Below are 24,925 nucleotides of genomic sequence, written 5' to 3' on the forward strand. Positions count from 1 at the left end.
AAATCCCAACCTTTGATCATTTTGGAAAGCCTTTCAAATGACCTCTGTTTACTATAAATGTCTGAACACAGATGCGACAGGCAAATAGAATTCTGTAAGTCGTAAGACTAATGAATGCAAAGCGTTCTGTCAAAATCACCCGAAGAACCACCATCAACCATGCCTCTCAAAGAACTGAAGAACTGTCAATTTTCTTTCTAAAGGGGTCCCAGGGAAATGCAGCTCTGCTCTTTTGAAGTTGAACCTTTTGCTAGGTACATTCCTGCTTGCAGAGGAAACTGAGCAAAAGCCGGCACCGGTTCCTTATTTAGAGGTCCCTGGGAAAAAAGATTGCCATTGCAGTGGTTCACTCCTGTTTCCACAAAGTGTCCTTCTGCCTGCACTGGAATGGAACAACTACTGATTCACAGGAAAATCCCTTACGTGAGCACAAGGCTGTGTTTTTGGAGAAAAATCTATTCGCTCTTCTCAAACTTAGGTATCTCTCTTATTTCTAGGTACTCATATGGGAATGCTAACCTGCAGTCAGGAAAAAAAATAAATCTGATGCTCTGCTCCAGCTTTCTAGATGCCCAGCAAAAACTTCCTGGACAAAAGATTTATTTTTTTCTTAGAAATACCATCAAATGTCATAAAAAAAGACATTCCCACCCCATATAGCTGTAGTTTACCAGCCCTATCTTATAGTAAGTGCAAAAGGCATTTAATACATCGTTAAAAAAAATTATCCCTGTATTACATAACTGGGTCAGAAATCAGAGGAGGTAGTTAAAGCATTTTCCCTTTTCACAGCGTTCTTTTCAATAATGGTCTACCTGGAGCCACTGCTGTGCAAGACGGCACAAGAGCCAGCAGCCAGAAATGCAGCTTGCAGCCTCCCTGAAGTCTGTACAATCAATTCTCTATAGCACAAGTCTGGAGAGATTAGCAGTGGGACACTGCACTCATTCAATCCAGCCTGTAAAACAGGTAAGGCAGCACCTGGGAAAGGGGAGGTAGCAAAAGTCTTCCAGAGAACATCATCACCTTGCTTTGTTATTTTAGGCATAGGCTTTGAACATTTATTCTGGCTGCTGGAGAGAAAAAAAAAAAAAAAAAAAAAAAAAAGGAGGCAGGGAGGGAGTTTCCTTGGTAACTAACACTCAGTCCTAACATCCTGTAACAATGAGGCCTAATTGCAAGGTATTTTTGCTTTCTGGAAAACCTGTATTTCCCCTCCAAGAGTTTCTCCAATCATTTAAGCTGCCTTCACTTCGCTCTAAACTGTAGAAGAAAGCACTCAAAAAAGCAAAGCAAAGTTTGTATGAATGTGTACAGCAAAATAATAGGTTCAGAAAACATCAGCATTCTTACCAAGCAGTTAAGAGAGTAATGGAAAGGGAAAAAAGCTTAAGATAAAACAGTGCAGGTAAACATACCACAAGCACCTAAAGTTCTTTCCACTTTTCCCCAAAGACACACTCATACTGTCTAAGATTGTGTGGCTTCCACCTTTGAATTGATGGGTCATTATAAAAAGCAACGGCAGAATTTCCCCCATTGAGTCCCCACATCTCTGAAACAGTACCAGTTTCAGAAATCCCTTCCCAGTTTTCATCATTCTCCCTCCCAATAGTCACATATTTCAACTATATTTTTGGCAGGCAAATGGGAGTGCAACGAGCATGTCTTCTGTGTAATACCACCTTCAAACTTCATGACACATGGTAGGTCTGGTGAGATACCAGATCTCAGAGCTGTGTGTCCTTCCCATAATTAAAAGAATCTATGCACACATGAGCAGAGTAATCCAGAGGGGAGGATCTGGCCTCTAGACAGGGCTTGGACTAATAATAATGTTCAGGAGTACATAAGCAAGTAAAACAGGCAAGAGAAAGTTAAAACTGTACATGCTCCAATTATAGTGGCCAAGCAAAAAATTCAATTATACGCAGAGAAGCCTAGTCTCCAATTACCTACAAATGAGAAGTTGGAAAGTTGCCAGGTTTGAACATGGCAGAAGGAAAACTCCTAATACCTCATGAATGGCCCTGAACTGTACCGTGGGGAAATGGTTCTATTTGCTCACAACATACTTTCTGTATTTTTCTCCTTCCTTTGTTTCCAAGAGCATTTTCACAAGCAAATATGACCTTTGATCATTTTGCTACTTATTCTCTGCTGGAAGTAAAATTCTTCCCCCTACAAAAATCACAGTCCCCACCAGAGAGATGCCGGCTGTGCCTCTAACTTACAGGAAGGTGGGAGAGTGTTAAGAGTACAAGGATCCAGTTGTCATGCAAGTGCCCCTTGTAATAAATACGGAAAGGAGGAGTACAGGACACATGGTGGGGTGTAAAAGCAGGGTTTTCAGAAGAGCATGATTTTCAAGAAATGTCATGAGGTAGCATTCATGGAACAAGCTGCCCTGCTTTTGGCTTTAAAACAACAGCTGGATCTCTCATGCATAATGTGGACGAGATACAATCTGTCTCTCTGTACCATGAATCTCTTCACCCACTGACTAATCTGAATGACACCAGTGGAAATCAGCCATCTAGTGTGGCTGCCAAAATTATGAGTGCTTCACTGGCAGTCAGTTACTGAAAGATGGATGAATTATTTGGTTAGAAACTAATCACACACAGCCCGAGGGGCCCTGCCGTCTGTACTCTGCACAACAATAGAGAAAAACGGGGCTTGGCTGCACTGAGATCAGAAATCTGAAGTGCTGGGGAGGCCATGGAGCTGAGCCTGTCCGAGCTGGGGAACAAATACTTTTAGGGGTATGAGTGGCTTGTCTCAGCATCTCATCAGCCAGTAAACACAGCTACTACAGAATTAAATCTTGACCACCTGAAGGCTATGCAAAGTTCAGAATATAGACCAAACTATCGCATATCCTTTATGTCAGGCAAGTTTAGAAATAAATAAGCAGATAAATAAACAAGCAAGTAAGCACTTAAGGAGGGTCTGACTGACAGATACAAAATCAAAAGCATTTTGAGCTTTCTTGTTTACACTGATATAGTTGAATCACTGAGAAGGTTCAGTAACAGCCACTCTTCTTATTTTATGGTGATACTGGTATGTTATAAGACACTTTTTCACTTTCAATATCCTACCTTCCCTTACAAGTCAGTAGGATTTTTGTATTAGATAATCGTTATTTAAAAATACGTATTTTTATTGCCATATTTATCCAGTCATATATCCTGCTTCCTATGGAGGAAGGGAAGCTAAGGAACCAAAACTTTTTCAAACACATATTCAGTATTCAAAATGGAAATGAACTTTAACTTGGCCTATTGGCAAACAAGCTTCACCATCTCACGCAAAAATAAAACTCATCTTTTCTCCAAGTAGAACACTTGCATCTGTTACTAAACCCATCTGCTTCTCTGTTTTATTTTCATTCATTATGGCTTACCACTACAAGTCCTGTTGTCAGAGTTTAAGGAATAGTGAGCTGGGCAGCCACAGACAAAACCGCCAACAGGGACTGCTAAACACAGGTGAGAGCAGTGACCGTTGCTGGAGGCACACTCGTTCCAGCCTGCCTGCCTGGAGGAATGGAAGACCAAGATGTCCATAACGTAATCCAAATGCCCTTGGATGATAGTTCGGTTCTGGCCACTGGTCTTGTTAGCTCGTTCAATGCTACGCCGGCTCCAGTCTGTCCAGTAAATGTAATCCTGATACTGAGTCAAGCCGAATGGGTGAGGCAAATCATCAGCTATAATTTCACGGTCAAGGCCTGTTTCCACAAAGGAAGGGAGAGAAAAAGCAGGATTATATGGGGACAAACAAGAGGATGTTTAATGCTGTTGGATATGTGCCCTGCACAGAAGCATTAATACCCAATTACTTTAAACTTACTACTTCATTATTACAAAAGTAAATTATAAAGTAACGTGCAATATTCAAAAGACCATCCTGAAGTCTTGGAGCCTATCACAGAAATGTGCTAATCCTGCTTGCCATTCACAGAAGAGAATGTATTTTAATAAGTAAAGAAGTCTCAGTTTTGAAAACGATCAGGGTTCTCAGAAAGAGTATGTCCTTTCCCCCTTCTCCAAAACAAACAGGGTCCCTCTGAAGGGGACACAGGACCCTGACACTGTATTCTCAGTTCAGCATCCCTTGCATCGCATTTGTGCCTCTGCCAGCTGCTTACAGACAGAGAATTGTTATGAACTTAATAAAATTCTACATCACATTAGGGGGAAAATGAAACGCACACGTTAACCTAACCTGTCTCTGGAACGCTGTAACAGGAAGGAGCCATCAGAAACTCAAGGTAGGAAACAGCTAATTGCGTATGCTGTGGAAGTGTTAGAGACCTTAAGGAGCAGGGCATGGCGGGTGGGAAAGGATTTCAACCACACCATTTCAACCACTTCATTACCATGGGACATCCTGCTGTCTAGTCACAGAAAATAAATGGGAGATCATGAAGCAAGAAGTCATTCCCTCTTTGCACAGAGAAGAGGATGATGCACAGCCTTGCAACTCTGCTGTCACTAGCCACAGGAAAGATGAAATTCTAATACTGTGTCCAGTTCTACAGTACACAAGGGAACACTAAGCTAGCCCCAAGTGCACACCAAAGTACATGAGAAGCCGAAGAAAAGCTTTTATATTACATATAATTCCTATAATGCATTTTCTTGTTTTGATCTTTTTCCAGCTTTGTTCCACTATTGCAAACATACTGTTTAAAGTAGACTAACTCCTTTAGCCTTAAATATTGGCTAGTGGTAATACTAATTGAGTCATGTGGCAGACAACAAGCCTCCTGTGGGTGCTGACAAGTTAAAAAAAGATGTGTAAATCTGAGAGGGCTTGGGTCCTTAGTACATTACCCTGGGACAGTGAAATAATAAAATATTCCACCTCCATTTAGCCATAATGACCAGTTTGTAAAATAATCACACAGAACCCAGCACTACAGAGAACCCCCTGGTGACCAGCACTAGCCAGGAAAAGCTCCTTAGTGTGTGGGATACTCGAGGAAAAAAAAAATGCCTGAACCCTGAAGATACCAATAAATATTAAAAAAAGTATTAAATTACATTGTGAAAAATGTCCAATAAGCTGTTGTTATCTTGGCTTTCTCTCTACCTTTCTACAGATGATGAAGTGTTTGTTAGGTATTCGCCAGTGCTCTTCAGAACAGCAAAACAACACTCTCCAAAACACTGAAAGTTGACAGCTTTGTCCTACATATAACTGAAAACATGCACAGCTTGTGTAATTTTAACTTTGTGAGCAACTATATCACCTACAAAAAAATTGAGGCCTCACTAAATGCTGTGTTGCATAAACATCAATTATAGGAGCCAACGTTAAAAGCATGTGAGTTCAGAAAAAACCTGGTTTTGTCTTAAGACGTGTATCTTTGCATTATTTAAACAATAAATTGCCATGGGTAACTGAAAAAGCAGCAGCATCCCCACAATGCTGCCCAGGGCTCTGGGGCTCACCTAGCATGTTGGAGGATTCTATCAGATTGGTATCGAGGTCAGTCCAGTACAGACGTCTTTTAGCGTAATCAATAGTTAGGCCATTAGCACGTCCCACATTCGGTACCAAAGTAGTCCTCTCACTGCCATCCATAGCAGCTCTATCAATCTTTGGTTTACCACCCCATTCAGTCCAGTACATAAATCTGATTAAAAGGACAAAAGAAAAAAAAAAAACCATCACATTTAATCCAAAGGAGAACTCAAGGGGAGAAATAAAACAAAAATCCTTAGAAAGAAGAAGAGAACAAACAAGAGCTGTAAATTTGAGCATTTATTAAGCCCCACTACGCTAAATGTTTTTTTTCAAAATACAAGCACGGAAGTGAGTCAAGTTTCCTCAAAATGCTTCCAAGGTTATTTTTTCCATTTGGAGCTGGATTTTCACCAGCAAGTTCCATATGAAAGCACTTCAATCTTAAGTAATCCATGTACATCAGTTAAGAGGCAAAAGGTTAGCAAGTTGGGCACCTTCATTTATATCTCGTTATTTAGCAAGGTATTTTCCATGACACTTAGCTTCCATTTCTATTCAGTTGTCCATCAAATGAAGGAATAAAAAAGGTAGGTAACGCAGGGTACTTTTGTTAATAGGCATCATTGCTCATCTCCACACAACTAAGTCAATCAGCCATGTAACAGTGTGTTAAGTTTCAGCCAAGGGCAGAATAACACAAAATTGTATGGCATTTCCACTGGAGCAAAAGTACAAACCGTTACATACTCACATGCCAGTTTATGCCTCATTTGGCAGATACACAGACTTACACGTTTACATTTTCTTTAGGCACTGTACAGCAGAGAGTGCTGTATATTTGACATTTGCTGGCCAGTTAGTTACTTCTTCTAAAACGTAAAGCCAATACCATTTTAAAAACAAGTGAGACATAGCTAGCCAATGTTTACACCTTTCTGCTTTAGTAGCTCTAGTAACAAACACCTGTGAAATACTCTTAATTTCAACCAGCCACACAGCTGGAAAGGTTGCTTCAGAAACTGATAATAAAGGACGAGTTATTCTTTAGACACTAGGAATACTTGCAAATTTTTCGTAAAATTTTTGCATGTTGTACAAGCATGGATCTAAGTGTTAGAATTGCTTCCATGGTAGCAATGCCACAAAAACTGCCACGTAAAGTACAGCAACATAGCTCAGCTATAAGACACACAGGCATTCAGACTCAAATTAAAGTTGTTTTTTTTTTTTCTGGCCTGTGGTGAAGAGAAAAATCATTGAATCAAAATAACCCTCAGAAAAAACTAAAACCAGTGTAAAACTAGCATCACTCATAGCAACCTTTTCTTACAACTGAGTAACTGGATGCCTTCTAATGTACTTGTCCAGCCAATCCCTGGCACGTCAGGGCTGAACCCCATCTGCATGCCCCACTGAGGCAGAACTCCATTCAGCTAAGCACTGTGACAGTTGCCACCACCTTAATGAAATCGAGCAGGAGGAAGGTGTTCCAAGTTCTCTGTATTGCTGTAACTCTCGCAGTGTCACTGGAAACTGTGATAACTTCATGACACTAGAAAATGAAGCTCCCTTATTTATAAAATAAGAGTAATACAACGTTGCTATAATCTCAAAAAGGTTTTGCAGTAATTAGTTGACATCAAATGAGCATTTCATGGTAGAAGAGCTATTTCAGAAGCTAAACAGTTATGCCTTGCCTTGCCCCACTCCTTCCTCCCTCCACCCGCTTATTGCCCTACTTTTGCAACTACATTTGATTCCAACTGAGAAGTTTCTTCTCAGGAAATCTTTCATTTTGGGGATAGGTGGGCATAATTTTTTCCACTCATTCTCTGTCCTTGCTTCCCTTGTCCATATTAATTAAAAAGGCTTCCTTATCTGAAGAAACAAACACCTTCCCCATTCTCAGCCAATAAGCTACACTCCCCTACTCTCAAGTCAAATCATTTAATACCTTTATTGGACCTTAACTTGTGATAAAAAGAATCTTCATTTTTAAAAGGATAAATGTTTTCTTTTCAATGCTATAGTCCTTTTCTAATTAATGAATTCCATAAACCTAAAGCTACTTTGATTCTGTGGTTAATTAAAAAACTAAATATAAATCCCTTTTTAATGAGCTGCTCTGATTTTTTTGCAGCATTCTTAATGATTATTCAGGACATTAAGAGCATATTCCTCCAACCCTCATACTTTAAATTACCAGGTTGTATTCCCCAGCTCAGTTCTCTCAGGATTTACATGCAGAGTGTAACTAACATGCCCTAGAGGAAGCATTAAGATGTTGTTTTTCACTGTTCATAAACATAACATTAAATCAACAAGTTACCCCTCAGCAGGGTCCAGTGCCAGTGCCCGGGGACTGTCAAGATCTTTCCACACCAGCACTTGGCGATGCTGTCCGTCCAGCTTTGACACTTCTATACGATTTGTTCCAGTATCAGCCCAATACAAGTTCTTCCCCAGCCAATCTACAGCCATGCCCTCTGGGTAATCCAAGCCAAACTCCACAACGTGTTCCAGTGCGCTGCCATTCATAAACGCTCTGCTGATGGTCTGCAGGGATACAAAGACACACAGGCAAATTAGAAATTTTTACCAGTCTGTCACTGGGCTTGTTGTTTTCTTTGTTGCATTTTAAACACTTTCAGATTTTAGGCATCTCATAGGAAAGAAGATCTTACAATACACTACTTACTTGCAAGGCGAACAATGCCGCTATTCAGAAGCAACGATCTACTGTACTCTTTGTATTCTGTGTCAATTACAATAGTGTTTCACTGGGGAAATAAATGGGATAACTAGTGTGGTTCAGTTAAGCAGTCTACATGCCAAAGCGACCTTAATAACTCAGTGCCAACTTTGAGAGGGAAATACTTTGGCTCTCCCATGACTATACAAAAGCATCGATGTTATAGCACAGAACACTATTTAAAGCAGCCTAATGAAAAGTTCAGGACAGAACAGCAAACAGAAGGAAACAACCTAATAACTTATATAGCTCAGTAGTGCAAGTGTTCAGTACTAATAGTTTAATTTAACTTCACTAAAAATGCATCTTCTTGGCCTTTTATTCAAAAGACTTAACTCTTGCCATCGTGGATCAGCCCGTGATAGCAGATACAGTCAGAATTATTTCAATAATATATCAGAGTTCAGGTACTCACTGATTTACTATGACCACTTACAAGCCTGAAAGTAAAGGAATAACACTAGGATATTATTCTTTTTGGCATACAAGGGCTTCCTTCCTGTGTCCTTAATATTCCACTCTGCACACACTCCTCATACTTGTAACCTATCAGAACTTGACAACAAGAGTGATTTTTTGCTTACTTCCCAGTTTGGATGCGACCTGCTAATTATGCCAGTTGGTGACAGTACACAGCAGGGAAGCTTATATCTCAGCCTTCATCTGTATCCCCCTTAAAAATTTATCAAATCATTGCTTTATTTTTTTTTTTTCAAACACAGCTAAAATGAATACCATACCTAAAGAGTTTAGCCAAGTCACTTCTCTCAAACTCAAACTCTGTGTTTTTAACTTTTATGATTCTTCAGTTGCAAAGGTCCATGAGTTATTGTTGGCACAAGTCTCAACCCAACTGCAGAAAACTTTCTTCTATTAAAAGCTAATTTTTGGTGCTCACAATTCTGACTACATCTATAACCCATGAAAAACAAAGGGAATAACCTGACTCACTGATAACAGACAGACAATACACAGACTTCTGCCACTCCATTAGCCACCACGTTTAAACAACTACCCTTAACCTTTTCCAATTTCTCAGTCTAGACCCTAAACCTGTTTTACAAAGCCTATGATTCATAATATGTCTCATGTGCAGTAGCTATATAAGTTTATGAATATGTAAACCCCATTTTCACTTCCCAACCCAAGACAAGGCTTCCCCCATTAATCATATCTGACAAAACATCTGTGATCCCTGCAACCTCCTGCCATGTGGCATTATTCTGCTTCCTGCCAAAAACCTTAATTTTTGCATACTTATCCTTTGTGTAAAAATGTATAGATTAGATTTAAATGATGTGGTGGGTTGAGTCTGGCTTGACGCCAGGTGCTCACCGAAGCCCCTCCTCAGCTGGACAGAAAATATAAAAGGCTCATGGATCAAGATAAGGACAGAGTGAGATCACTCACCACTTACTGCCATGGGCAAAACAGACTCACCTTGGGGAAAATTAATTTATTACCAATCAAAACAGGGTAGGATAATGAGGGATAAACCCAAATTTCTTAAAACACCTTCCCCTCACCCCTCCTCTCAGGCTCAACTTCACTCCCTATTCCTCCACGTCTTTCCCTATTCCCAGTGGCACAGGGGAACTGGGAAATGGGAGCTTTGGTCAGTTTATCACATGATGTCTCTGCTGCTCCTTCCTCCTCAGGGGGAGGACTCCTCACACTTTCCTCCTGCTCCAGCATAGGGGGTCCCTCCCATAGTGACAGAACTCCATGAAATTCTCTAAGATGAGTCCTTCCCATAGGCTGCAGGTCTTTATGAACTGCTGCAGCATCAGCCCTTTCCATGGGACACAATCCTTCAGGAACAGGCTGCTCCAGTGTGGGTCCCCCACGGGGTCACGGGTCCTGCCACCACACCTGCTCCGGCATGGGCACCTCTCTCCACAGGTACTGCCAGAAACCTGCTCCAGTTGGGCTTCCCACAGGGTCACAGCCTCCTTTGAGCACCTACCTGCTCCGGTGTGAGGTCCTCCACGGGCTGCAGGTGGAGATATGCTCTGCTGTGGACCTCCACAGGCTGCAGGGGCACAGCTGGCCTCACCGTGGGCTTCACCACAGGCTGCAGGGGAATCTCTGCTCTGGTGCCTGGAGCACCTCCTGCCTCCTTCTGCACTGACCGGGGTGTCTGTAGAGTTGTTGCTCTCACATGTTCTCACTCCCCTCTCCAGCTGCAATTGTCTTTGCACAGAAACTTCTCCCCCTTGTTAAACATGTTATCACAGAGGCACTACCACTGTCACTAATGGGCTCAGCCTTGGTCAGATGTGGGTCCGTCTTGGAGCAGCTGGCATTGGCTTTATTGGACATGGGGAAGCTTCTAACAGCTTCTCTCAGAAGGCACCCCTGTAGCTCCCCACCTGCTACCACAACTTTGCCATGCAAACTCAATACAAATGATTTACAGGAGAGAATGCTGCTAGTATAACAAAAACATATGCCATTCCTAGTTAGAACAAGCTCTTTTACCTGCCCCCTAAATCTTGTAAATCACATTTGTCAATCCATTCTTAAGTCTCTCAAGAACCTTGTAACAACTTAATAGACAATACAGAATAAACCTCTACCTTCAGTGAAATGTCAGTCCAGTAAATCCGATTGTCTGTCACATCAAAATCCAGAGCAGAAGCTTCCTTTACTCCAGTGAGTGGAATAGCAACATTGTTGTTGTTAGTTTCTAATGAGATTCGTCTGATATCTGCTCTCCGAGAAAACAGCAGGAAAGCTTCTGGAACAATGCAGGTCTTCATATCATTGATGAGCTCTAAGCCTATGGGGCAAGCACAGCGAAGGCCTTGTGGTCTGTACAGGCAAAGATGGCTGCAGCCGCCGTTATCCTCTGCACAAGGGTTTGTACCTAAGCATTTAAGAAAAGCAAAAGCAGTCATTGCAATCTTACTTCAGCAGGAAGATGAAGCCAATCCTCACGTGCATCCATGACACCGAGTCCTTGAAGAAATACATACAGTTTTTCACTTTTCATTCTCTGAATGAATTATTTTTTGTTCGTTTCCTGTAATCCTTTAGCAGATGTAACTCTACTTGGCTGGAAAGCCACTGTTTGTTTTCCTGACCCCAGGAAACAAACCCAGCATTAGGAAAAGCATTATCTACTGATGTTCCCAATTCACAGCACAAGCACTGAATGGACAGTAAGTATGTAAGGAAGCGTCTGTTCTGCTGCCCTTTGCAGAATACTGGGTCCAGTGACATACCCCAGCTGTGTTCCTAGAGAAGAAAAATTTGCAGATCTGTTTTCACATCCATTCAATGGTCTCTTCTGTCCAGGATGCTAGTAAAGCAGGTCTGTACCTGAAAATGCTGGAAATCTATGTACTAAGAGACAGCCAGCATTACCAAGCTCAATTAACCAAACAGTTGGAAAGAGGGCTGCATTTAAATCACATGCACCTTAGGGCATCTTGTCAACATGGTAGCAGCAAAGATACGCCTTAACTACATTTGACTAATTTCCTGGGGATCAATCAAGACATGGCAACAAGAAGCTGCAAGCCCTACCCATCCACACTGCAGGATATTCAGGGAACGTGATGAATTCTGTGATGCCACAGTTAACACTGCTACTAGTGTTTGGATAGCCAATGATAACCGATTTAAAGCTAGACCCTACTTTTTTACACCACAGACACAACAGGGCAGAAAGTACTTCTAGTTATTTTTAAGATGATTTTGCAATATTAACGTGAAAAGCACCAAACAGACTAAAACTGGCTCATTCTCAGCTTTTGCATACTGAGAGCACATGTTCAGATTGCAAGATGAAAAGCTGCTACAGCTGCAGCTTCGTAAACAGCTGGGCTAATCTAATAGCTGGCTTTTACAAAGGGAAGTTCTTATTTTCCACGATCCTTCTTCTCCCCTTAATGGATCCAAGGTTGTTCAGACCTATGAGACGCCCTGACTCCCTAAGAAGCAGAAAATTACACATTTTGGGGGGTGCCTGCAGTACTCTGTTTTCCAGCTTGATATTCTTCCAAGTTAGAGGACTGAAGCACCTCACAAAATACCTACCCCATCCCACCAAACTGCAGCCTGCAGTGATCATAAATAGGACTGCATTCTGCCCATTTCTAAAAATCTGACCTGGTATTAAGTGATACCTGCAGAAGAGCACAGCTGAAAATTTCCATTTCCCTTTACTTGCCTGATTAGCAGTTTTCACTCACCGATTATCTGGTGAACATTTGTAGCTTTCAGGCCCATTAGATCAGGCAGTTGATCTATGATGATCTCTCTTTCTGCTGTGCGCTTATGCACACGTTCAATACTGCGCCTTTGCCAGTCTGTCCAATAAACGTAGTCTCCCAACAATGTGAATCCAAAGATATGAGGCAGCTTGTCCTCTACCAGAACTCTTCTCCCAGTTCCATCAGCATTCATGACCTATGGACATGCACAAACACAAACTTATCTTGTATACAGAATAATTCTGTCACTATTTAACAGAGATTAATTAAACTGAGTGCTCCACACTTAAGACTTCAAATCAAAAAACTGTCTCCTAGCCATTAAAATGCTACCAATGTTACACAGCAGACAAATTAAAAAAAGACTGTGTTTCAAATAGTACTTATTCTAAAAGCCACATAAAATCCCGTATGTATAAGGCTAGTCTCATAAGCAGATCGTAACATGAAATTAAGACACAACATTTCTTGTATTTGCTTTAAGAACCAGTATTATGTGTGCTTGTTTGACATTGCCTCTCTCTTCCTCTCCCACTTCGGACTTACACGTCTCTTCATATAGTTTTAAATAAGACACTGTTTTACACAGATGAAGACAAGCTTACAACCTCAAGGAGGCCTGGCTCTGAATCTCAGTCCACAGTCCCTCCCAAATCCCTCCAGGTTACAGATAGCAACAGGAGGAGGCCCCTCAAATTCTGGGAGGCAAACAGTCAAGATGATTTACAGAGTATGTTTTTACTCCCAAGTCTGAATAAAGAACCGGATTTGCATTCTTCAAAATTAAGTTCAGTATTTTTTGTGCTAGAAGGAACAGTAATAGTCTGTAAATAATTGCATGCCTTTGATCAAGATGCTTGAATTTACTGTGTCATTTTTCTCTACTGCTAAAAAGAAGTAATACCCAACTTCCTCAAAGAGGCACTGAAAGGATTAATTAAACATATGTATGCATGTGCAAGTGATCAAGTACCTTATGAATGCCAAGTATTATTACAAAAAGTACCATACTGACAGGAATGAAGACAGCCCTGTTTTAAGAGTAGCTTAAAAATGATTCAGCACTGCAATTTTATAGAAAAACTCCTTCTGAAATATTTCTGCTTGTTTCAGGTTTACAGTTTACATTTATAGCATGTATACTACCCTTCCAAAAAAAGAAAAAAACCCACCCAAAACACCTTAATGTAAAAACTTCTCAAAACAATGTGATCCACAAAATTCAAGGTAGTGTACTAACCCCTAAAACAGTAAAACATCCTTCCCACTACCCAAGCATGTTCCAAGTTAAGGGCTGGAAAAAGAGTGACTTACTAAATCACTGTTTTCAAAACTCTCTCACTTGCTTTGTGGAATTAAGATAGCCATAGGCAAGTCTGTATGATTTCCCATTCTTCCCATGGCTCAAACCCAAAGACTTGTGCAACGACAACCTTCAGGGTCAATTGATTTAGTAACTCTGGCTAAATGGATGATGTTTTGTGGTCAGAAGAATTCCCTAGCTCACAAGAAATGAGAGCTAGTTTGGAGCAATGCCTACCTTTTCCCTACCCAACCACAGATGGGGAGGGAAAAAAGGAATATAGAAACAGAACTGAAACCCATGCCTTTCTTAGCATACAGTATAACGTGCACATTAATAAAATACTTTTAAGTTTACTAAAAAAGTAGAAGAAAATGCTATAATCTTCACAATAGTTCAATTTATCCTTAAAAATATTCTCTGTTACAATTTTTCCAACATTACTGTACTTACTCTCAGTATATTAGAATGGGAATTGAACCTTTACGTGCACATTTCCTACAGGAGAATGAAAGGGGCTCTGCATACTTGCTTAAAAAGGTAATAATTACTCTGTGGAATTGGCTTACCAAAAAAATCTTCAGTCTAGTAGCATACATGGCACACTTCTATAAATGTACTAGTGCACACGCATCACAAAACTAAGAAAACAAGATGATAATTACTTAGTGAAATGCTTTTTTCCCCCCCTTCATTCTCACTAAGATCCTTTAGAAAGTCAAGTGCAGTACTTGTAGCTTCACTTTGCATTATGGTACCATTTACCATCCTAAAGTTGTAACTTACATACTTTACACTGATAACCAAATCCAAACATAGCTCTTCCTATCACTGATTGTTTAGCTGGGCTCAGAGCCCAGTATAATTGCCTAATTTCTGGACTTCCTTTTGAAAACAAGCCCTGCTATTCCATTTCAGCATCTGCTGGCTCTCAATTCTTAGCAGCATGTCTCCTGCACTCTGTTTTGTAAACAAGAGTAATGGCTAGCTTTAGAACCAGAGACACAGATTTAACATCTGTAAGATAAACTGTGAGTTAGAGTCATTGAGCCCACCATCCCTGCAAGAAACCATCACCACCACCAAGAAAAACCGGTCATCCCCTTTTGTCTACCACCCTCTTTCCAACCATAACAGAGCCATCTTACATTTCTATAAATATATATATATATAAAGATAAGACCTTTGCTGACAAATAACTAATACACGGTGGCAACTAGTGCTTGCTAAGCAGACCAAAAAGATACAAATAATGGATGTATGTTGCTAAGTGAGCCAACCAAAACCACACTGTAATAACCACTAAAATCTCACTATCACAAAGCAATACCTTCAGATACTACACTTTTTACCTTGTACTTAAAGGAAGAAACTTCTATATTTAAGGGAGTGCTTAACTGCCAGCAAAAAGAATTAGCTGGAAAGTGTATGGTGTGAGATGAACTTTCTTTGGCAAACTTTAAAAGGGGAACTGTTCAAATAAGCTTCCTCTTACACTCAAAGAAAGTCAGGAAAAGAGAAGACGGGACTTAAGGATGAAGTATCTGCTTCTAATTGGTTTTTATTTTGCGACATACTGTTATTTTGAAAGACAACTTTATGTCACCTACACAAAACAGGCACCTATCAAAGTACTTACACATACCTGCCACCCTACTTCCACTGCAATCTTACCTGAGCACATCTGTGAAATATTACTTAATATAAACATCTGCCTACTAGCAGCTGGGTACCACCATATGTATAGTTCCATGGAACCACGTTGTCTGCACTTACTCTGGCTGCATTTTAGGGGATTTGAATAGAATTTCATCAATAGCCTATAGAACCAAACAGAAAGGCAGAAAGAAATTGGCAAGGGATATAGGGATGATACATATACTAAGCAAAAGGAAAAAGAAACAATCACTGATCAACCAGTTTCCAAGGATTTCACCATCATCTTTTCACATACTGAAATTCAGAGTCCCAGCCGATACTGCTTTATGCATTCATTTCCCTTCTTCAGCCCCAGATGGATCAGCTTATCACAGTGAAGCTTATCCCCACAGAATCCTCCATATAAGAAACCCACCTTCTGCTGCTATGAGGCAATGTCTCCAGCGGTTTATGCTGCTTTTAACCACAATGCGGTGTGGGTTTCACATTCTGAGGCAATTCTGAATACTGCAAACCACAGTGAGAATATAGACTACAACAGGAAACAGATGTGATGCAACCACAAACACTACCTTTACTGAAAGAGCGAGTGGTTCCATGAGAAGAAAAAAAAAAAAAAAAGGAACAAAGTACAAAAATGAAATGGCCTCAGAAAAAATACCAGATAATCCCGCCTCCCGCCTGTAATATAAGTGTAGGATAAGGGCTTTGCTTATCCTAGAACAATAATGAATGCAAACCTATGGCTTCATGAAAATATGGCTTATTCAAAATGAATTAATGCTGAAAATGTGATCACATTTTAGGATGTTGTACTTATGGTCAGCAAGTACAATAAAACAACTACTTTGAAGCGTTACTTCTATTTTAAAAGTTACCGACTGGATTGCACAGTGATGTATTCTAAGGGTCTTTCCTGTCATCAGACCCTGGATTCAATTCCCTCTTGAATACCAGTAATAACTGTGATAAACAATCTAATGCAGTGAAATTTACCTTTTTGATAATCTGGGATTTGAATGTATGGCAGTTTACACTTGTCATTTGATTGGTTTACCTATCCCATTTGCGAAAATAATGTTCAGCTCTAGTTAGAGCTCATGCTGGAACCCTGGCAAAGCTATGCAGACTAGCTGTCCACTCAGGTCTAGTGGAGCAAGGCCAGTGGCAGTAGAGGGTAGGCAGATGTACACTAGTTTACATTTGCAGCACTGAGGAGATGCTAATAACATAAACTGGCTGTCCCTATTGGGCCACACTTTGTTTAGTATCAAACATAAAAGCCCAGTTCTATAAGGTGCCAGATAGTCTCAGTACTGATGACTCCTGGAGGAGAAAGCAGCATGCAGGGTCTAGAAAGAACATGCTTTCCATTGTAAATGCAATACAGACAGACAAACCTGGTAGGACTTACTTGTAATTAACCTAGTGCCATAAGCAGAGTGACAGTGTGCAAACCGTTACCTTTCACCTTAACTCATGAGCACAGTTTCATTTCCACTGTAACCACAGAATCACAGACCAGCCCAGGTTGGAAGTGATCTCAAAAGATCATCTGTTCCAACCTTTTGGGGTCAAGAGAACCTATATGAGATTATCTAGCATCCTGTCCAGTCACATCCTGAAAACTTCCAGTAATGGAGACTCCACCACATCCCTCAGGAGGTTATTCAAGTGAATGCTCACTATAAAAATATTTTTCTTATATTGAGATGAAACCTCCCCCAGTGCAACTCATACCAATCACCCTTGTCCCCTCCATGTGGCTCCTTGTGAAGGTAGTCTCCATCTTCCTTATAGCCGGCCTTTAAGTACTGGAAAACTGCAATGAGGTTCCCTCTTGAGCCTTCTATTCTCCAGAGACAGAAGACCTAAATCCTTCAGTCCTTCCTCACAGGGCAGGTTCTTCAGCCCTTCGATCATCTTCTTGGCAGTCCTTCTGGTCCCCTCCAGCCTGTCTACATCTTTTTTTAATTTTGAAGACCAGAGCTCGACACTGTACTTTAGCTGTGGCCTGACAAGTGCTGAGAAGAGCAGGATGATCATGTCTTTATCTCTGCTAGCAATGCCCCTGTGGATGTAGCCCAGGATCTGACTTGCTTTTGTTGCTGCAGCAGCACACCAGACTCATGTTCAGCTTCTTGTATGCCAGGACCCTCAGGTCCCTTTCAGCAAGGCTGCTCCCCAGCTACACAGATCCTAGCCCATACTGGGCTCTTGGGTTATGTCATCCCATGCACAGGACCTTGCACTTTGTTAAACTTCACATAGTTCTTGATAGCCCACTCTTACAGCCTGTTCAGGTCTCTCTGGAAGTTGGCTCTTCCCCTCTGGCATGTCCACCTCACCACCCAGTTTAGCATCATCAGCAAACTTGGTGAGGGTTGTTCTTCTAGTCCCATCAGATCATTTTTGAAGACGGTGAACAGTTTGGAGCCCAGTGTCAATCCCTGGGGGATTCTGCTTGTGACAGGCTGCCAGCCTGAGTAACTGAGACCACCCTCTGAGTGTGGCCTGTGAGCTAATTCCCTACCCATCTCACAGACCACCCACCCAGTCTGTATCTTTCAGAGTTTGTCTAGGAGGAGGCTGTGGGTAACTGTGTCAAATGCTTTGCTAAAGTCCAGGCGAACACCACGCACTGCTCTCTGGACGTCAACAGAAAACATCATTTTGTTTTAAGTGGTGATCAGGTTAGTCTGGCAGGATTTGCCCTTGGTAAATCCATGTTGGCTTTTCCCAATCACCTGCTTCATTTGGCTTGCAAGTTTTAAGAGGATGTTTTCCAGGAACTAAAGTAAGATTAATGGACCTGTAGTTTCCTGGGTCCTCTTTTGGATAAAGTTATAGTAAGGGAACAGGTTAAGTATCATGCATGCTAAGCTCTCTCTCAGGATGACTGGATCAGAGGCAGTCAATAATCAATGAAAATTCATAAACAACAGCTGGTAACTCTATCTGCAAAAAATTGAAGATCACCTACAGGAATGGAATAGGCCTCTGATGGTGGACTGAAAGCCCCCAGCTGCACTCCAAGATGTTGCCAGAACTTTGTTTCACAGACACACACACCCCCCCAACAAAAAAAATAAATCAGCTTCATCCAGTAAAATCCATAAACTGCTCTAATTCCAGATACAAACATAACAAGATAAGAATAACTTGAATCTAAGCAGCAATTTTTAAAATTGATGGCCAATTTTTGGACAAGTGATAGAGACTTTGGCCGTCTGTTGGTTCCTGGACTTCAGCACCTTTACCAGCACCAACTTACTGATCCTCAGAGAGGCCAGGAGACCCCACTTAATATATGGGACCTCAATTGACCTGCTCAAGTACTACTGCCATTGCTGTGACAGCTCTACAAAATTTCTAGCATGGACCACAGCTGGAAACCATCTCTCCCCCCCGACTCACAGGAAGGATGCAATATACCATTTATTTTCCTTCTGAAAGGATAAGGAATAAGAATGTTCTAACTTGGTAATAATAACGCTTTGCATGTCACATGTCCCACAAATGCAGACCATGTTATCTTGTTGTTTCCTTGGTATATGTTGAATGTACTCTCAGATAATAGCTGTGGTTTACCTTATAGCATGAACTGCTCCCAGCTATTTGGCACAGATTTATATGAAAGAAGTGTTATGGCAAAAAAGGTAAACTCTTCCCGAGCAGACCTTAAACTCCTGAGTCAAGCTAACGACAAGCTGGGTTTCTTGCAGTAGTTTGAAAGACAGCAGAAAAACAGAAAGCATTACTACCTTCACAGTTTCAACATGGGTCATGCTAACACATTCTAGGAACAGATAGAACTAAAAAACAATGAGGTAAAAAAAGTGAATTTGTCATGAGTTTGCTCATTAACACTGATCTGCATAAGATTATTGCAAAGAAATATTACTGTAAGACAGCTGTGAAGCACTGAATTCAACACATATATCCCAGATATTTCAACATACCATGGAGGAAGATCTTGAATAAAGCCTGCATTATATCTGAAATAGTTTAGGAATATCCAAGGCTTAGGCTTAGTCACTCCAGCCCTGGGATATTACATGTGCTGTTTATTTGATGCAACACATACTGACTCAGTTCACGACACTGCTAATCAAGGATATGACTGTTCATCTTCCACTTAAATGTACATGAATCTTACTATATTGGAAAAAGGGAAAAGAACATTAACTCTAATATTAAATTTATTTGGTTAAGGGAAAAAAGAACTGGGGCAGCAGCTCTCAAAAATAAAGATAGGTAGAATACCTTCTAAACATTACATTAGCATTTTTTCAGACTGGGTTTGAGGCCTACGTATTTTCAACTCACTTCTTTAAGTAACAAACAGAACAGAGCAGAATAATTTTATTGTTATGGCTGCAGTAACATCATATAATTAACACATGTATCTACTATAAAACAGCAGCTCTAAGAGAGGGAAAAAAGGGACATCTTGCCTAAATTTCCAGTTTTATTACTCTTCCCCTTACAAAAATTAAAATAAACTCCTGATCAACTATACCCTCTTTGACTAAGCAATCGAGACTCTAAACTGAGCTTGAGGAAATAATTCTGTCACTGTCATTAACGTACTGTTAGCAGCATTTTCCCTCAATTCCAAAATGTTAAGGAATGTGTTAGATAAGAAATGGGAAACCATCTCTTCACTGCAGTGAAATCCTGAGAAATCAGCAGAAGGGATACCTGGAATACTTTATATTTGCTCAGAAACCAAATGCCTCCAGCCAACTCCACAATTTCTTACTGTTAATTGTTTTATAATAGCCATTACCAATTTCTAATTTTACAGTTCCCCAGCACCCTCAATTTCCTTTTGAGCTCTAATCATTCTTCCAAAGAATTCAAAATATATTTTTCCTGAGCATGGATAATATTCCTAATAGGACTGCAGTGAAGATAAATATGTAAAAACAGAATAGAGATTAACTTCATAAATAGCCCTTTCTATCATGCTACAGACACTGTTATAAGCTCATTTATTTCACAATAGGACAACTTTCCCAGCTCACAGATCAATCGATGCCAACAGCAGAATTGTTTTCTCAGAGATGGAATTTAATTTTAGAAACAATTGGTTGGGGTTTCAATGAAACGGCTCAAGTCAGGTGAAGTGACAAGCTGGCAGGGAAAGGAGTTTATAACCATTGTTAACAATCAAATGTGACATCTCCTAGGCAATCTCATGCAACACAACCCCCCCCTGCATTTGTAAAGAACAGGCTAACAGAAACAATTGAGCCGAAACGATGAACAGGATGAGAAGAGAGGTCTTCACAGGAAAAAAAGAGGCTCCTTTAAGAAGATTCAGTGGTAAAACAGGTGAATAAAGATGCCTGGCTATGGAAATTAATTTTGATATATTAATACAAAGGCCAGAGTGGCAACAATCAGGATGTTGTTACATGGGCATAGGCTATAGGGGTACAAAGGAAGCTAATTAGTGCAATCTTGCAACTTGCCCTTTGTCAACTAAGTCCTACGAGCAACCATATATATGCTTCACAGGAAGCAAAGGAGACGAGCCGAGACCAACCTGAACCCTCACAGTGGTCTGGGAGACAGTTTTACAAGACTAAGTTCAGCAACACAACTTCTAATGCTCGCCACTCTGTTCTCACCTCTTCCTTTTCTCAAGGTACTTTCTTCCAGTACCTTACCCCAGGAACTACTTATTTTTAATTTGTTCTCTACCCAACTTGGTGCTTTCCAGACTCCTCCAATAAGCAACTATAATTTAAATATTTTTTTTAGAGGGAAAAAGATGTGGAACGTCTTCTGCTGTTTTTGCAAGTCCAAGTGGTTCAGGGAATAGTCCAATGAGTAACTCTGCTAGTGTAAAGCTGGGGGGTGGCTCTGGGATACTTCTCCACTTTTGGTGCCAGTAAGCTATTAAGCTGATTCAATGCTCCCTTCACTAAATCACTTCAATTCCAAGGGTCTCTGCATGCCCAAAAGCTCAGTTTTCCACCATATGTATTCCTCCGCCTAACAGAAGGTATTAATTTTCTTACAATGCTTTTCTCACAGACCTTTGCAAAGTTAGAACATCACGAATGGCATCAGAAAAAAGTTCAGGTTAAGACTACAAACTTTCAGAGTGAAACAAAAAACCTGTATAAAGAAAGCTGAATAATTACTGAGAGGGATTACAAGGTCACATGAATGCCCCTGAAGAAGCCCAGGTCCAAGACCAGTACAATCTTTTTTGTACAGTAAAACATTTATGTTTGGGAGAAGAAAATACAAAGCCAGAATACTGGAGAGTAAAGGAATTATAGCAGACTGACAAACAGCACTCAGCCGAATCAGAAATGCAGAAGATCACTCAATATTTCTTCACATCACTCCCGTCAAGTTTGCCGTCAAACATAATATATTAAGTATGTCAGACTCAGTGAGGTCAGGTGGCAGCTCTGGTTGTTTTAGTTTGAGGAATTTTTGTGTTTTCCCTTAGGTAAGCCAGCAGAGGCTTGCTACTTTCTAGATGAGACAACAGCCTAAATTAAAACACCATTTCCAAACTCCAATGGGGAAAGTCTTGGAAGCATGTATGACACTAGTGGGATTCAAATGTACTTCTATCAGCTCCATGCTGGGCCATCAGGAGCCATGAAGTTTACAGAGCTATCATTAGCAAGACAGGACTGCTCGTGTTAGCAAAGCTGGTAAGCAGCACCTCTGAATTCGCAACATAGAAAGTCTCTGTGCAGCCTGACTGATGTAAGCAACAATCAAGTCAGAGAGGTAAACTTTTACTATTAACAATAATGGACAGAATGGTTACAGAAGCCAGAGCAACCTTCTGCTCAAACGTGTCTTAAGTGTGAGCATCTGCCTCTGACATGGCCACTCCAGGCTCTTCCTTAGAGTTAACAGAAAAGAACAGGGGCTTTCAGAGCAGGGCTCATGCAATCGATTCTAAACATTTACTTTCAGGTAAAGCCAGGCACACTGCAAAAGTACTGTTTTCTAACTTTTCTATAAGGGCAATATAAGGCAATTTAGTGAGCTGAAGGTATCTACATCTCATTAGATGAAAACCACCCACAGACTCCAGGAAGAAATTCAAATCCCTGACACAAGAACCATTTTAAAACTGAATGTTGAAGTCTTCTGTAATATCACATGATTTTTAAGGCAGTAATTGCACTTCTCAAGAAAAATTCCATGCTTGGTATCCAGATCACCGAGTCAGATTACTCAGACAAGAGTTCTGGCTGTATCTACCCAAACCCTTCCCTCAGTATCCTCTTTCTGTTGTGAGGTGCTGGGAACCTCTCCCTGTTCCATTAAGTATGACAGCCTGTTGATAGATCTCCTCAGGACTTCTCTGAGAACTCAGCACAAGCTGTTTGTAACGGGTGTCTCAATAATCAAACTTTTCACATTTCAGTTTTAGTTAGATATTCTCAACTTACCAAAAGCAATAAAAAGCTGACCTTTTCAATGTTCCTGAACTGAAGCTGAGATGGACGTTTTAAATATGTTTCCTCTTTTTTACTTCCACATTAAACCACTTTGAACAGCTACAAAATGTATGTGCCTAAGTGGCAACTCTGTAGCACCATCAAAAACAGAACTTAATCTTTACACACACACACACCCAACAGTAACATCAGGAGGTCCTGGCTCAGTATTTGGGGTCCACAAGTAAAAGGCCACTCACTCCTCTTTTTGTACCGAATTCTTCAACAGTCTGGAGAAATTACTAATATGTGGTCTGTGGCGGTCGTTTGTTTGCTTTGTAATGCAGTTTTCCTATCTTGGTCTGCATCATGAAATTTAATTCTTCCCAAAGTTTATTCACAAGTTCAAGAGAAACCTCCCAAATGGAAGTAATACAAAGTATAAACTAATTTTTGTTTTTTAAATAAGTCCTTACTCCACTACTAATTGCAAAAATTTATCATGTTTCTTAATGCAGACCTAGTATGCATTCAGAAACAGCTGGGAATCCTCCGACAAAGTACACTTGAAATGTTTGGATCTGGGACAGAGAGTAGAGGGATCTGCCCCTACTCTCTCCAGCACCTACTTGCTGTTCTTTACTGAATGATGTTCCCAAGTACCACAACCATCCAAACCAGGTGGACAAAGAAATGTAGCCAAAATTAAACAGCAAAGCAACTTCAAGTATTTGTTTCAGCTACCTTACTTCTCATACCTGCAAAAGCCTTATGCAAGTACACAAAAGCAGCTGTGTTCAACTGCTAGGAATTCAATAGTTTCTTCTTCTCAATTTTCAAACCTCTACTACAAAGTAGGGTCGATGGGGTATGATCAGTAATCAGGCTTACAAGTCATCAGTGTTTCACAATACAAAGACTAAATGCTGTGAGACAAAATTTCTCAGTCAGAAAATAAATGGTGAATGCTTAGAAAACAAAATTTCCTTATTAGGGTGGCAGTAAAATTGAGGTAGTTGTCATCAGAGGAAAACATAGCCCTGCAATTTCAGGATTAGAATATGAATTAGAGCATTCTCTAGATGCCAAGCTATTAGCTCCTAGGTCAAAGACAGAAAGGTCCTCTCTGTTCAAGACTTTTGTGCTCAAAAAAGTCTTAGCAGCATCCGCTTTCTGTTGTCTGACAAGGCTGGGTTCTGTAGACTTGTGTGTACTTATGCTGAAAAACAGCAGGATATAATAAGTCTTTCCATATTAATCGTGAGGATTACAGACAGTAATGCCAGGCACAGCTAACAGATTTGGGAATGCAGAAACACTTCAAGTTAGAGCTGCACTTAAAAATCACTGGATAATGGTTGGATCCGTAGAGGAGGCAGAGTTCTTTCTTTAAACTCACCACTAGTAGGTGTAAGTGGGTGTCATCTCTGGCTCCAAGGATGGAGAACAGGAAAGATGAATAAAGGAAAATGAAGCGAAGACTGAAGAATTGTGAGAAATCAGCCATACCACCATCATTTCCTCGTAGCGCACAGCCACACATGCACACAGCCTTTTATAACTGTTTTATCAATACAAGCTTTGCTGACCATTTTAAATCCAACCTATGCCTTAAAACAGGTAGCGTACGTGCTCAGAAGACAAATATTCACTTGAGCAGGAAAACATAAGACCAATTCAACAGAGCAGATCATACATTTTTAACCTCATAGCACGGCAGGAAAATGCTTTAAACCTGTAGCAAGTCAATGAGAAATCTTCCCTACTGGTAAGCACAATAGCAGCCATCCATTTCAATAGAAGTTTATCAGCAGTGAAACCTGACCGAGATAAATGACGAAGCTGTTGAGCCACAGCCTGCTTCTGCCTGCTGCAGGCTGCCAGATAAAATGGGAACAAAAGCTCCCTGCTGTACCCCCTACCAGTCTCTATTAACCCCTGCTGATGCTTTATTATCGTCTGGGGGCTCCAGAACAGTATAGCATGAATCAGTATGTAAAAAATAAATAATAAAAGCTCATATGTAGCACAAACAAACTAGAAACATAGCTTGCAAGAAATTCATTTTGGTAGCGCTACAATT

At 40.6% G+C, this 24,925-nt stretch overlaps 1 protein-coding gene across 3 annotated transcripts in view; it reads right to left on the reverse strand.

Annotated features, from left to right (window-relative positions):
- Positions 1 to 24,925, reverse strand: part of LRP6 (LDL receptor related protein 6) — a 128,275-nt gene that overhangs the window by 25,052 nt on the left and 78,298 nt on the right. For all 3 annotated transcript variants that reach the window (XM_037387499.1, XM_037387500.1, XM_037387497.1), the window contains exons 8-12: positions 12,433 to 12,649; positions 10,813 to 11,102; positions 7,811 to 8,037; positions 5,466 to 5,650; positions 3,410 to 3,736 (exon numbers count right to left, since the gene is read on the reverse strand). In XM_037387499.1, coding sequence (XP_037243396.1) covers positions 3,410 to 3,736; positions 5,466 to 5,650; positions 7,811 to 8,037; positions 10,813 to 11,102; positions 12,433 to 12,649 — 1,246 coding nt within the window. The remainder of the gene's footprint in view (positions 1 to 3,409; positions 3,737 to 5,465; positions 5,651 to 7,810; positions 8,038 to 10,812; positions 11,103 to 12,432; positions 12,650 to 24,925) is intronic.

The sequence above is a fragment of the Falco rusticolus genome, chromosome 5 (assembly GCF_015220075.1).
Source record: "Falco rusticolus isolate bFalRus1 chromosome 5, bFalRus1.pri, whole genome shotgun sequence".
In the NCBI taxonomy this organism is placed as follows: Eukaryota; Metazoa; Chordata; class Aves; order Falconiformes; family Falconidae; genus Falco; species Falco rusticolus.